The following is a 15,731-nucleotide window of genomic DNA, read 5'->3' on the forward strand; positions in this document are numbered from 1 at the left end:
GCCCCTGAGAGCCAAGGGCCCCTGAGAGCCAAGGGCCCCTGGGCCACGGCCCCAATTGCCCAATGGCTAATTTGGCCCTGGATACAGTAGGCCGCTATACGGTAGTTACTTACTAACTAGAAACACTGGGAGTCAGCAATTGATATAACCTTTTTAAACTTTAAAATTCACTTTTGGCATTTGTTGAATATGCCTCAATCTGGCTCTGGGCCAAACAGGGACACTAGCTTTTCAAGAGGTCACCAAAGACTAAGAGTCAACTCTTGTCCTCTTTCTTATGTTCTGATGCATGTTTGATTCTGTAGAATTATGTCTTGGTGGCACCTCGACCCATGATGGACTTCTTGGTGTTTTTCTCGGGTTTCAAAAGGATTATATAACACTTTGGTCCAAACAGTGCCACCAGAATGCCAAAACTAGACGCTAAGATAGCAAATATCTCCACTACATCTGCATATTTGCCTGGAGAGCTGATATATGCAGGGATGAAGGCTATCCACACGGCACAGAAGATCAACATGCTGAACGTGATTAACTTTGCTTCGTTGAAGTTGTCTGGAAGGTTCCGTGCCATGAATGCTAGGAGGAAGCTGAGGAGTGCCAGTAAACCAATGTAACCTAACAACACTCCAAAACCAACTGTTGATCCAACATCACACTCATATACAATCTTATCATTGTGGTATTGTGTGTTTTTATAAGGAGTTGGTGAGGCAGACACAAGCCAGGCTATGCAGATTATTGCCTGGATGGAAGTAAGAACCAGGACTGTTCCTCTCTGCTGCATGGCACCAAACAACTTCATGATGTCTGCACCCCCAGGCTTGGAGGCCTTGAACACAGCCAACACCACCATAGTCTTTACCAGGATACATGAGACACACAACACAAAGCTGATCCCGAATGCTGCATGCCTCAGCTGACAAGTCCAGAGCATGGGACGGCCAATGAACAGAAGCGAACACAAAAAACACAGTTTGAGTGACAACAAGAGAAGGTAACTGAGTTCTGAGTTGTTGGCGCGCACCATGGGCGTGCTTCGATGACGGATGAAGATTCCCAGGGCAATGGCACAGATCAGAGTTCCTAACAATGAGATGGTTGTCAAGGCGATACCCAGCGCCTCATGGAAGGAGAGGAACTCTACGCTCTTGGGGACACAGTGGTCACGCTGGGGACTGGACCAGAAGTCCTCTGGACAACCGGTGCACACTGTAGAGTCTGACAAAGACAGCAAGATTAAAGGGAAGGATACAGTATCATTCTAATTAGAGATGTCCCGATACTGTATCGGTATCGGGAAAAGTATCGGATCGGATCATACCGGTTCATATCGGTATCGGTGAATATGCCAGTCTAACCACAGATCCCACACAGGGGTAAGGGGTTGACACTATGACAGTCTAACCACAGATCCCACACAGGGGTAAGGGGTTGAAACTATGGCAGGTAAAAACATTGTTGGGACATGTGGAGTTTGCTTTTTACTGGAGTTGCCCAAACTGCAAGTGTACATAATGAGTGAGGAGTCTGCTATAAACACAACACGAGATATAGCTATAAACACAACATGAGATCACGACACTGGTATCGGTATCGGCTAACACAGAAATTGAGGTATCGCGATCGGATCGGAAGCGAAAAAAGTGTATCGGGACATCCCTAATTCTAATCTAAAGATAATCTACTGTACACAGCTGCTGCTATACACATTACACGATTTAAACCTACCAGTCTCATTGCTGATCTCTCCCTCAGAGCAAGCAATGCAGTCAAAGCAGCAGACAGGTTCTCCTTTCCTTCTGGCCAGACGGGTTCCAGGAAAACAGCTGTCACTGCACACTGACCGAGGAGGCTACGGAGGAAACAGTAATGATATCGTTGAGTCTATATTACATTCACATCATGAGCTCGACATTAGTTATATATGTTAGGACGCTGAAGTGACCTTTTTGACTCCAAAGTCCCAAAATATTCTGTCTTCCTCCAGTACGAGTTCTTCACCTCCGGAAGCCGACTTCTTGTACAGGCCTACGTTGTGAATCTCCCCACTTCCGTCAGGGAGCCACACCCAGTTCATGACATCGTAGCTTGGTAAAGGATCGCCATTTTCGTCAAACGATACCTGATCACCAACTGATGTGAAGTTGATCTTTTCCAGGTAATACACAAGCTAGAAATGGTGATGAGCAGAATCATGATGGATATATATTTTTAAACGGTATACTACACTGTACACAATTGTTACAATGACTTTATGCCATAATCGCTGCCAAGTAGGGATGCTCCGATCAGGTTTTTTGGGACCGCTCCCGATCGCCAATTGTTTTTCTCATGATTGGCCGATACCAAATCTTGTGTCTAAGGGGCAAATTTGAATATTTCCAAAATGATTTATATCTCAAAACTCTTCCTGTGTGTGTGGGGAGGAAGGGGGTAAGCCTGTTCCTGTGTGTGTGGGGAGGAAGGGGGTAATGTTTAAGCCTGTCACGATCGGAGTGAATATCGGCCGATACGGCCGATCAGTGGCCCAATTATCAGAGCATCTCTAGTGCCAATTCCTTCGTTGTTTATGCCCTGATTCTCTGTTTAGCTGTCTTCTTTCTGAGACTAATCTGATTCTCTATTTAGCGGTCTTCTTTCCGAGACTAATCTGATTTTCTGTTTAGCGGTCTTCTTTCTGAGACTAATCTGATTCTCTGTTTAGCTGTCTTCTTTCTGAGACTAATCTGATTCTCTGTTTAGCGGTCTTCTTTCTGAGACTAATCTGATTCTCTGTTTAGCGGTCTTCTTTCTGAGACTAATCTGATTCTCTGTTTAGCGGTCTTCTTTCCGAGACTAATCTGATTCTCTGTTTAGCGGTCTTCTTTCTGAGACTAATCTGATTCTCTGTTTAGCGGTCTTCTTTCTGAGACTAATCTGATTCTCTGTTTAGCGGTCTTCTTTCTGAGACTAATCTGATTCTCTGTTTAGCGGTCTTCTTTCTGAGACTAATCTGATTCTCTGATTCTCTGTTTAGCGGTCTTCTTTCTGAGACTAATCTGATTCTCTGTTTAGCGGTCTTCTTTCTGAGACTAATCTGATTCTCTGATTCTCTGTTTAGCGGTCTTCTTTCTGAGACTAATCTGATTCTCTGATTCTCTGTTTAGCTGTCTTCTTTCTGAGACTCTTTTTGCACTACTACAGCCATAAACATGTAGGGCCCTATTGTCCATCATGTGCTATCCCTTGGCACTAGCCGTGAATTACTTAAGGCCTAAACGGTATCTTACGGTGCTGCATGTGTTTGGTCCAACGTACGGTCCGACAGGCATTTGCCCGACACCCCAAACCCTAACCTAACCTTAACCAAACCCTAACCTAACCCTAACCAAACCCTAACCCTAACCCTAACCTAACCCTAACCTAACCCTAACCTAACCCTAACCTAACCCTAACCTCGTTGAGGCAATTAATATTACAATATCTCACTGTAAGAAAATCTATACTACTTCTTTCATCCTTCTTTGCCTATAGAGCAGGGGTTCTCAACCCGTGGGTCGCGACCCCTCGAGGGGTCGCCAAATTATTTTGGGGGGTCCCCAAATTATTTTCAAAAACATAATAATAATAATAATAATAATTTTAATTTTATTTTCACGATTTTTCAAAAATAGCAGACCTACAAGCTTGTAGCGCGCCACTCGGTGGCGCACTATGAGCTTGTAGATCTGCTATTTTTCAATAGCTAAATTATAACAATGCTTAAAACACCAAAAGGGGTTCCCGCCCAAAATGGTTTAAGGTTATTGTAGCAGTCAATTTATATTGGGGGTCGGGAGGGGGCGGGGGTCCCGAGACATTGCCAAAGCATTTCCGGGGGTCCCCGGCCAAAAACGTTGAGAACCCCTGCTATAGAGCACCGAAGTCTGGCGTCAATATCGGTAGAGGGCGCATGTGGGTTCATGTCATTTTTATTTGCATTGTAATCCCCATAGGGGGATCGCCTCCTATAAGAACTGTGTTTGAAAAATAAACATGTCATCCAGGCCGTTACACTCATATGGATATGAAGAATCAACTGACTGACTGAGAAAACGCTATTGTTACTGCTGCTGAATTTATATTCGCTAGAAACAGACTGTATCATATATGAGTGACTGACTGTCATAAACGATACAGAGACACCTCCCTGACAATAACGCCGAGACAGCTTGTTTATTTTTGGTCCACAACGCTTATATGAATTGATTTTAAGATGAGCCCATGTTATTCTCCATAAAGAAATTACTTCCGTGAACCAGGCAGAACCAGGGGATGAGCGAGTGACGTCAAGACTTTGGCGATCTATTCTTTGTGATTTATTTGACCAATTATAAGTACTAGCCCTTACCCGTTGTGAGATATTGCCCCCCCCCCCCCTTGTGGCCGCCGGGGGTACTGACACATTCATTCATTCAGACAGACAGACATTGACTGAATTATAGTATGATACTGTGAAGTCATATATCCCACCTGCCATGGCTGTATGGTCTGCAGAGTGGCACAGCTGTGCCCAGTGAAAGGCCCTCTTCCTGGGACACACTGCAGCATGTCATGGAGGGCATGGGCCAGAGCGTACACAGCCTTGTACGCGTAACACTCGACCCTGAGGTCAGACACATCCAACATGTTAGTGTCTGCCGTTTCCAGGTCCTCTTGTCCACTACACACCCTTCCACCAGCGTCCACCCACTCTGGCGGAAGGGGCGCAAATTTACACCGAAACGTTTGCTCCCAAAACTGCCTCACCTGAAGAAACACGATGAAGAGTTAAACGCATAATAGTTAAAGGGCAATGAATGTCTACATCAAAACAAATGGCAAGAACTCCATCCATATCACGTCAAATTGCCCCGAATAAAATTAAGCAAACCGTTCCGTATTCAATCATTCTGCATCATAGCCCCACCAAATCCGTATCGGATCGTCGCATAAGGGAGGTCGACCCACAGCCCTAATAAATAGAATTCCTTGAGAGTATTGAAAAACAGACGTATAGTTTTGAAATGACCGCTTTAAATCAAGGGAAATAAAGGACTCACTAAGCCATTTTCTTGGTTGTCGGGCTGTATTGTTAAGATGAACTCCCTGAGGCCCGGTATCTCTCCACGACGGACTGCAGTTCCCAGGGTGCCTCTCAGGTACGGCATGAACTGAGGAGTCATGAGTATGGTGTCTGTGGTCCACGGCTCACTGGCTATCCACTGCAGGCCCGAGGCATCCTGCTCCACCACCTGTTGAGAGAGAGAGAGTGTGTGCGTGCGTGGGCGCGTGCGTGCGGATGGATGCATAGATTCAATTAATTACAAATATGCTTGCAATTAAACTGCAACAGATAGTGTTTAATCTTGTGGACCACAAACAAAGAGTGGGGGTAAAATGTAAATATCTTTTCTTTTTAAGTTAATTGCATTACCGGCTCTTACTACAATATCCCGAGGCGGTCGAATCGACCTTTCCAAATAATGTTTCCAGTCGCTAGTGCTGCAAGATTATTGCTCAAATGTGAATGTGAAGATCATGATTCTTTTTTTTTTTTTCTTCTTTTTTTCACCCAGTGTCAATTATCTAATGTTATCCTGAGCGCTGCACTTCCTCTGCCAACCTGGGGGGGGCAGCAGACTGACCTCATGGGGGAATTTCCCTAGCCTGGGTAAACCCCTCCCCCCTCGCCAGATTTGCATTCTGCCCAACCCTCCTGGCAGAATGAAATGTTGTCCAGCAGGGGGAGTGGGTTTACCCAGGTTAGAATTTCCCCGCACGGACGTAGCGCGTGGAAGGAGCACGTCATTCCGACCAGTTCCTTTCCCCTGCATCAGGCTGGCCAGGGGGAGGTAGTTTAGAGACCAGTATTACTGCATGTTTTTTGTGAGGGTATACCTACCCTAGGGGACACGGGGAGCACATGTGAGGGTACCTACCCTGGGGGACACGGGGGGAACATGTGAGGGTACCTACCCTGGGGGACACGGGGAGAACATGTGAGGGTACCTACACTGGGGGACACGGGGAGAACATGTGAGGGTACCTACCCTAGGGGACACAGGGAGAACATGCAAACTCCACACAGAAGGGCCCTTTCGCCAACCCCGCCTCGGGTGTGGGCACTGATGACGCGGAGGAGGGAGCACGCCCCCAGCACCCACAGCGTCCCCAGCGGGAATCGAACCCAGGACCTTCTAGCTGTGAGGCGACAGCACTACCGACTGTGCCACCGAACCCCCTACGATTCTCATTTTTTCCATGAAAATATTGTCTTTAGCAAAAATGTAATAGTCCCTAAAATGAATCGGACAGCCAACTAGTGCTGCACCATTTTTCACGATTCTTCACAAAATGAGATCACATACTGTACGTGTCTATCTAGAATCTAGATTAATTGTGCAGCACTAACATCCGACCCTTCGCCTGTGGTCCAAATAATCTAACATCCGACCCTTCGCCTGTGGTCCAAATAATCTAACATCCGACCCTTCGCCTGTGGTCCAAATAATCTAACATCCGACCCTTCGCCTGTGGTCCAAATAATCTAACATCCGACCCTTCGCCTGTGGTCCAAATAATCTAACATCCGACCCTTCGCCTGTGGTCCAAATAATCTAACATCCGACCCTTCGCCTGTGGTCCAAATAATCTAAACGTAGTAAGAAGAAAGCCGGAGCAGAAGGAAAGCCCAACCTCCTCCATGAGAGACTGCATGTTACGGGCAGTAAACCCCCTAGACTTCAGAACACCAACCTCCTCCATGAGAGACTGCAGGTTACGGGCAGTAAACCCCATAGACTTCAGAACACCAACCTCCTCCATGAGAGACTGCAGGTTACGGGCAGTAAACCCCATAGACTTCAGAACACCAACCTCCTCCATGAGAGACTGCAGGTTACGGGCAGTAAACCCCATAGACTTCAGAACACCAACCTCCTCCATGAGAGACTGCATGTTACGGGCAGTAAACCCCCTAGACTTCAGAACACCAACCTCCTCCATGAGAGACTGCATGTTACGGGCAGTAAACCCCATAGACTTCAGAACACCAACCTCCTCCATGAGAGACTGCATGTTACGGACAGTAAACCCCCTAGACTTCAGAACACCAACGTCCTCCATGAGAGACTGCATGTTACGGGCAGTAAACCCCATAGACTTCAGAACACCAACCTCCTCCATGAGAGACTGCATGTTACGGGCAGTAAACCCCATAGACTTCAGAACACCAACCTCCTCCATGAGAGACTGCAGGTTACGGGCAGTAAACCCCATAGACTTCAGAACACCAACCTCCTCCATGAGAGACTGCATGTTACGGACAGTAAACCCCCTAGACTTCAGAACACCAACCTCCTCCATGAGAGACTGCAGGTTACGGGCAGTAAACCCCATAGACTTCAGAACACCAACCTCCTCCATGAGAGACTGCATGTTACGGACAGTAAACCCCATAGACTTCAGAACACCAACCTCCTCCATGAGAGACTGCATGTGGATGCCGTACACGAATCCGATGACCACGCGGGCCGTGGACGCCTTCATGACGCCGACGATCCTCCGCAGCTCGGCGGGGTCATGGTCGAAGGGCAGGACCTCCAGGTAGGCCAGACAGCCCAGACCGGACTGGGCCAGGTCCGTCTGGAAGGACCTGGCGGCGTAGCGGCCGTAGTCGTCGTCGGCTATCAGCAGCCCCGCCCACGTCCAGCCGAAACGCTTCATGATCAGGACCATGGCGCGCACCTGGATGGATCGGATGGATATTGTTTTTGTCAATAATGTATAACAACATTATTATTGACTAGACCGACCGGTGTCCGGCTGTAGAGCACCGAGTCGGTGACGATGCCCCACCCGGACCGACCGGTGTCCGGCTGTAGAGCACCGAGTCGGTGACGATGCCCCACCCGGGTAATGTGTATAGAACGTGTACTGACTGTAGAGCACCGAGTCGGTGACGATGCCCCACCCGGGTAATGACTAGACCGACCGGTGTCCGGCTGTAGAGCACCGAGTCGGTGACGATGCCCCACCCGGGTAATGACTAGACCGACCGGTGTCCGGCTGTAGAGCACCGAGTCAGTGACGATGCCCCACCCGGGTAATGACTAGACCGACCGGTGTCCGACTGTAGAGCACCGAGTCGGTGGCGATGCCCCACCCGGGTAATGATCGAGTCGGTGACGATGCCCCACCCGGGTAATGATCGAGTCGGTGACGATGCCCCACCCGGGTAATGTGTATAGAACGTGTACTGCTTCATAGTACCAACTATATTAATTCACCTGGTAGGCATCGCTTGGGACCGTTCTGAAGAAGGAAGGGAACTGCCTACGGTCACTCAGACACGAGCAGGTGGAATAGTAACTTACCTGAAAAACACAAAAGTAGGCAGCATGAAACTCTGTCTGTTCTGTAATAAATACTACATTAGTTTTTTCTTTTCTTTTCATGAATCATTTCTGGAACCATTTGAGAGCATGCATGGGAGCTCAACGAAGCAGAGAGAAGGGGGGGGGGGGGGTTGGGGGGCTTAGAGTGTCCGGATGACAACCCCAACCCTGTGAGCTCCCCCAGAGTTAGCGTTGAGAAGTGTCCTTGAAGCATGAAGACTCTGCTGAACCCCTAACTGCTCCCGATGTGAAGGTTGGTGCCTTGCATGGTTTCCTCTGTCATCATCGGTGTATGAATGTGTGTGTGAACGGGTGAATGTAATAATGCACAACAACCAAAGCGCCTTGGATAATGACGCTAGTATATAAATGCACCATTTACCATTTCCCATGGTCAGCTCATGAGCCTCTGGCGCTCAACGCACGCGCACACACACACACACACACACACACACACACACATACACACACACACACACACACACACACACACACACACACACACACACACACACACACACACACACACACACACACACACAGTGCATTAAAACACAGCAAACATTTATTTTCCACAATTATTTAAAGATTATCTTGCATATTTGTTTACAGTAGTCGATGTGGTGAGATCTCTCTTTCAGCCCTTCCCTAACCCCCCCCCCCCCCCCTCTCTCTCTCTCTCTCTCTCTCTCGCTTCACAAGCACTTGAATTGACTTTTCCAAGTGCTCAAAGCGCTTTACAACGGTCCATTCATTCATACATTGGGAGGTGAAGGTTAATTCATTCATACATTGGGAGGTGAAGGTTCATTCATTCATACATTGGGAGGTGAAGGTTCATTCATTCATACATTGGGAGGTGAAGGTTCATTCATTCATACATTGGGAGGTGAAGGTTCATTCATTCATACATTGGGAGGTGAAGGTTCATTCATTCATACATTGGGAGGTGAAGGTTCATTCATTCATACATTGAGAGGTGAAGGTTCATTCATTCATACATTGGGAGGTGAAGGTTCATTCATTCATACATTGGGAGGTGAAGCGGCGAACAGTCGACGCCAGCGTCCTCACTTCCCACATTCACACACCAACGGTGGCGAGCTCACACCGACCGACTCATTGGAGGCAACGTAGGGTTCAGTGTCTTGCCCAAGGACACTTCGACATGTGGAGGAGCCGGGATTCGAGCCGCCGACCCAGGGATCATTGGACGACCTGCTCTACCTCCTGAGCCACGGCCGCCCGACTTGCTACCTGAGCAGAAGCTGACACTCCATTTCACCTTAGATTTTACTGATGACAAAAACATGTCACTGACACCAGGAATGAGCAATCACAGAAAATAAAAAGTGAAAGACAGAAAGTCATTGAGGACCACAGGCGGTACCTTGTCATATCGGGGTGTCATGAATGAGCCACACATGTTCTAATGTTCTTCGTGTCATTACATTCTATCCATATTACGTGTTTCGCATGTAGTGGAAAGTTCTAATACATATTTCATATCATAATGCAATTCTGAACTTCACAGTATGCATATCAGGACTGTAGGAGGCGGAGCTCTACTGTTGGGTCTGGAATGAATGGGACAGATTCAGATTGGCTGGTTCTCAGGGTTCTTTCTGAAAACCTGCTTCACGCTAAATTCTACGTCTGCCCTCTCTGCTCAAATGCTCTCTGCCTGCAAGTACACATGTTCAAAAGACTATACCCTATTGCGCTAGATTTAAGACTACATTATTTTTCAATGGAAATATATAAAAAAACAGGGTTGTATTTATTATAATCAGGGACTATAGACTATTTGACATTCAATGTTCTTTTTCCACAAATGAGTCTTGAAAGAATGGAGGTCGTCTTATAGTCAGAGTCGTCTTACTGTATATTTGGCACAATACGGTTTATATTGGGGTATACAGGGGTAGGCAACATGCGGCCCGGGGGCCACATGCGGCCCCCACCTTCACATAATGCGGCCCGCATGTTAATATCAGAATATTGATATAGTATTGATTTCAGCTGTTTACTATTCCAAACCCGCTTTAATTACTTCATGACTAGTATTAAATGACTAGTACTTAATGACTAGTATTAAATGACTAGTACTTAATGACTAGTATTAAAATGACTATAGTACTTAATGACTAGTATTAAAATGTTATTGTCTTTTTGTGTCCAATGTAGTTATGTTAACAGTTCATAAAGTTAACATAACTATAACTAAATGCATTTTAAATTAAAAGAAAGTTACTTTTCAGGTTTCCAATTCAAAAATAACAAAAACAAAATCAGGTTTTCAATTCAAATAATATAGCAAAAATAGCTGATATACAAGCTCAAAACGCGTCGCAAGCTTGTAGATCGACGCTACGACAGTAATATGCACTGTGGCCCTCTGGAGTGATTGTGGAAATATATTGGCCATCGTCAAAGTTGCCCAACCCTGGTTTAGAATGGTCTAGATTATGGAAATATCAATAACCAACTAGCCACAATACTAAGTACTATGTATAGCATAATACTAAAATAGGTCAAGGTAGAAGCGAAGGGGATTCGAGCGTATCAAGGAAACTTACCATGGGCACTCTGTACAAACCTACTATGCTAGAGATGGAGATGGAATGGGTTGCGACGGAATCGCCCACGATCCCCAGCACCGGGGGGGACCCCACGCAGCCCTCCTCGTCCAGCCGGAAGCGCTCGTCTCGGCCGCTGATCAGAGACAGCGCGGCGCGGACCGCCACCCCCAGCGTGATGCAGTTATCCAGCATGCTGTATCCCAGGGTCACGTTGGGCAGCAGGCCGGGGTCGCCGTTGATCTCCTCGATGGCCAGAGCCATGGCCATGGCCCGCCGGAAACCTTCCACGTGGAAACTGACACAAAACATATATCAGTCGCACCTTTGAATATGTATCAGTGGAAAAACCGGTGTTTCTATGTCAGTGGTGCTGCTGAACCTTTTTCATGTCAAGGACCCCCAGAATTATCTGTATTTGGCTGCGGAACCCCATCTGAAAATAATTATGTTGTTCCAGGGACTTCCCCGGAAACAAAGATTTGAGTTAAAAACGTTCGCTCTGAAAGAATATATATTCAAAGATTTGCGCCACTTTTCACAATTTTTCAAAAATAGCAGACCTACAAGCTCGTAGCGCGGCACTTGGTGTCGCGCTACGAGCTTGTAGATCTGCTATTTTTTCAACAGCTAAAGCATAACATAATGCTTAAAACACCAAAAGGGGTTCCCGCCCAATCTTCAAACACATCGGTGTCGGTTGATTGTAGTGTTTTTTTGATTAATCGGCATCTGACCGATTAATGAATCGGTCTGATTGTCTTTAGAGATATAAACAAGCCCAAAGTAACAGCTTGAACAGATCTACAAGCTCACAATATTAAATATACTGTAAGGTAAAGTTAAATCTGACTTGAACAGATCTACAAGCTCACAATATTAAATACAGTTGGGTGCCACCGATATTGTCCCTTATCATTTGACCCATTTAGGCCTGACCTCAAAATTTAAAAAAAATCCTTCTAAATCCTCCAGTTTTCTGAAATAAATATTTTCACGATTTTTCAAAAATAGCAGACCTACAAGCTCGTAGCGCGCCACTCGGTGGTGCGCTATGAGCTTGTAGATCTGCTATTTTTCAATAGCTAAATTATAACATAATGTTTAAAACACCAAAAGGGGTTTTGCGCAGATCACGCAAACCTCAGCAAAAAGAAAAGGACAATATCGATGGCCTCCAACTGTATACTGTAAGGTAAAGTTAAATCTGACTTGCATATAAGCCTGCATGCAGTGCAGATACCATAGCTGTTACATGTAATTTTCAGAATGGACAAAATTATTATAAATTTAAAATTTCAGAATGAGATCACATCGACATCGGTGATATCGGTTATCGGCCATAACAGCAATGAATTATATCGGATAACGATATCGGCCAAAATGTCTCATCGGCACGTCACTAATATTTGTAGAAATAGAAATATACAACTACTACTAATCCTGTTGGTATACTGCCCTACAAAGCAGTAACCACATTTATGGACACACAGACTTATTTGTGTATATCCCAAAGGTCAAATTATAGCCTTTGTGATTTCAGTGGGAAAAACAATTACCTCAAGAACATCTATGTACAATTAGTGTAATATCACTTATTTGCCGATATCTCATTTGGCTGAGCAGTTGAAACACGTTTAAACCCAATATAGGCCCCCCTTTTTTCTGTAGTTGCTGCAATTTGTCCTTGTAAGGGCAGCATATGTGACCGGATTTGACTGAGGGGCTGCCATTGGATTTTTCTTCATATTTGTTTTTTCATGTCATGGAAGGGAGGGAATAATAGCTTCAAATTGACATATTGGTTGTTCAGTTTGACCCACCAGTTTTGGAGATATGGCTTATAGAGTAATATGTCTTGCAGAGAAACAGCGAGTTGAGAAAACAGGCTTGAAAGGTTCACTTCTGTGGACTCTAACATTACACCTAGCTACATGTTTAAGCATTTATTTAAATTTTAGCTCTGACATTTATTTCAGACATGCTCTAGTATGTGAAGCGTCTCACATACTTTGTCTCATTTTGGATTTCTTTTCTTTTTTTTTTTTTATACATCTGTTTTTCTCCTCTGAAAAGCTGGAGGTTGCACAACGTCCGGCAGCCCCTCAGTCAAATCTGGTCACATACTGTATACTAAGCAACGATACAAGTTCCCTGTCCCTCTCTCGCACACTATTTTGTGCGTGGCGATAGTCACTAGGGGTGCAACAATATAGTAACTGCATAATTCGATTTTAATTTCAAGAATCAAAGTATATCGAAATGAAAACAGCAACATTGACTTTGTATCGTATCATATCGTTTTTGCAATGCAAATAATCATTTGTTTTAATACTATGTTTTTGTGCTTGCTAATTTTAAAAAGAAAAAGAGGGGGTTTAATTATACTTAGTTTAATATAATGTTTAATATATTTTCCAGATAATCACTGTTAACTTATTTATATCCAAATTCATACATTTTCCCTTAAAAAAACAGCACTATCCACATGTTTCACACAGATTTAATTTATTTGCTAAATAGTTACTGTATCGATTTCAAATCATTGAATCGTATCGTATTGCCATAATGAACCAACATCGTCGACGTATCGTATCGTATCCAACCATGTATCGTGATACGTATCGTATCGCTGTGGCGACTGTGGCTCAAGAGGTAGAGCAGGTCGTCCAATGATCCGTGGGTCGGCGGTTCGAATCCCGGCTCCTCCTGTCTACATGTCGAAGTGTCCTTGGGCAAGACACTGAACCCCAAATTGCTCCCGATGTGCTGGTTGGTACCTTGCATGGCTTCCGCTGCAATCGGTGTGTGAATGTGTGTGTGAATGGGTGAATGTAATGCACAATCTATGTAAAGCGCCTTGGATAAAGGCGCTATATAAATGCACCATTTACCATTTACTGTTAAACATGTATCGTTACAGCCCTAATACTCACCCGTAGCAAGTTAACTCCTGTTGCCTGGAGGTGAAAGACAGCTCGGGGAAGACGGAGTAGTAGTGGATGGGGAACAGGCCGCCCAGAATGAAGTCCCCAGCCTTGTACATTCGGCTGAGATTGAACGGGGTCTGCAACTCACAGGAAGAGGGCGGTGAGGAAGACATAGCAGAGACAGAAGGGAACAACATCAAGGTCAAGTACAGGTGTGTGTCTAGAGAAACCCTCATGACTGTATGTGTTCTCTCCTCTGACTATAACCCCCTTTCCCCCAACTCTTTGTCCAGTCGATACATTTTATACACATCCCTGTGCCATCCCCTGTGCCACCTAGAAGCACCGCTACGTAATCTCCGACGTACGACACCCATCTGGGCAGGAGGCAGACCTATATGGGCAGGGCTTAACGTACATTAATCCATTTAGGACTGACGACAAAATCTAAAAAAATGTCTTCTAAATCCTGACAGTTTGTTTGTTTCTATATCAGTGGTGCTCAATATTTCATGTCAAGGACCCCCAAAAATGATATGTAATTGGCCGCCGACTCCCATCTGAAAATATGTTGTTCCAGGAACCCCTCAGAAGCAAAGATTTGAGTTAAAAACGTTCTCTCGGAAAGAATATATACATTCAAAGATTTGCGCCACATATTCGCAAATTTTCAAAAATAGCAGACCTACAAGCTCGTAGTGCACTATGAGCTTGTAGATCTGCTACTTTTTCAATGGCTAAAGTATAACACAATGCTTAAAACACCAAAAGGGGGTTCCCGCCCTGAATGGCTTAACGTACATCAACGGATCTGTATACACTAGTACGTGATGTTTTGACAGTTAGCACTCATCATTCTTTTAGGACACAGTGATAAGATATACAGGCAGGCCCTGTTTAGACACATTGTAAGTCATGGGAGTGTAAGCCCCCCCCCCCCTGTTTTGGGGGTGTGTCCAAGGTGTGAGCGCAGCGTGAGGACAAGCCTGTTAGTAGAGGATGGTGATTTCACGCAAATTTGTCTAAAAAGCGCCACATTTTGCACAGATGTATACAGCCCAGGGCCTGCTCTAATGAATGATATTATAGGGGCACCCGAGCTGGCGGCCTTCAGGGTCGCCACAGTGGAGCCGGCGGCCTTCAGGGTCGCCACAGTGGAGCCGGCGGCCTTCAGGGTCGCCACAGTGGAGCCGGCGGCCTTCAGGGTCGCCAAATCCATATGGCCACAATGGTTCCAACCGCGCCTCTAGCCTATGGCAGGCCAGTCTGGTGCGTCTCAGAGGCCTCTAGCCTATGGCAGGCCAGTCTGGTGCGTCTCAGAGGCTTCTAGCCTATGGCAGGCCAGTCTGGTGCGTCTCAGAGGCCTCTAGCCTATGGCAGGCCAGTCTGGTGCGTCTCAGAGGCCTCTAGCCTATGGCAGGCCAGTCTGGTGCGTCTCAGAGGCCTCTAGCCTATGGCAGGCCAGTCTGGTGCGTCTCAGAGGCCTCTAGCCTATGGCAGGCCTGTGTGGTGCATCTCAGAGGCCTCTAGCCTATAGCAGGCCAGTCTGGTGCGTCTCAGAGGCCTCTAGCCTATGGCAGGCCAGGCACCGAGTGGCGCTCTACGAGCTTGTAGATTTGCAATGTTTTAAAAACCGTGAAAATGTGGCACAAATCGTTGAATATATTCTTTCAGAGCGAACGTTTTTAACTCAAATCTTTGCTTCTGGGGGAGGTCAATGGAACAACATATTTTCAGATGGGGGTCGGTGGCCAAATACATGTGATTTTGGGTGTCCTATATAACTGGGTGTCCTATATAACTGACATAGAAACAGGTTTTTC

At 45.9% G+C, this 15,731-nt stretch overlaps 1 protein-coding gene across 1 annotated transcript; it reads right to left on the reverse strand.

Annotated features, from left to right (window-relative positions):
- Positions 1-307: 307 nt before the first annotated feature.
- Positions 308-15,127, reverse strand: LOC306940216 (extracellular calcium-sensing receptor-like; the record flags this gene model as incomplete). Its single annotated transcript, XM_079525238.1, has 6 exons — positions 308-1,178; positions 4,601-4,770; positions 6,760-7,749; positions 10,979-11,276; positions 13,915-14,045; positions 15,032-15,127. The coding sequence occupies 6 exons, from the start codon at positions 15,125-15,127 to the stop codon at positions 308-310; spliced, it is 2,556 nt and encodes an 851-aa protein (XP_079381364.1).
- Positions 15,128-15,731: the final 604 nt, after the last annotated feature.

Source organism: Electrona antarctica (assembly GCF_951216825.1).
Source record: "Electrona antarctica genome assembly, chromosome: 16".
Taxonomy (NCBI): Eukaryota; Metazoa; Chordata; class Actinopteri; order Myctophiformes; family Myctophidae; genus Electrona; species Electrona antarctica.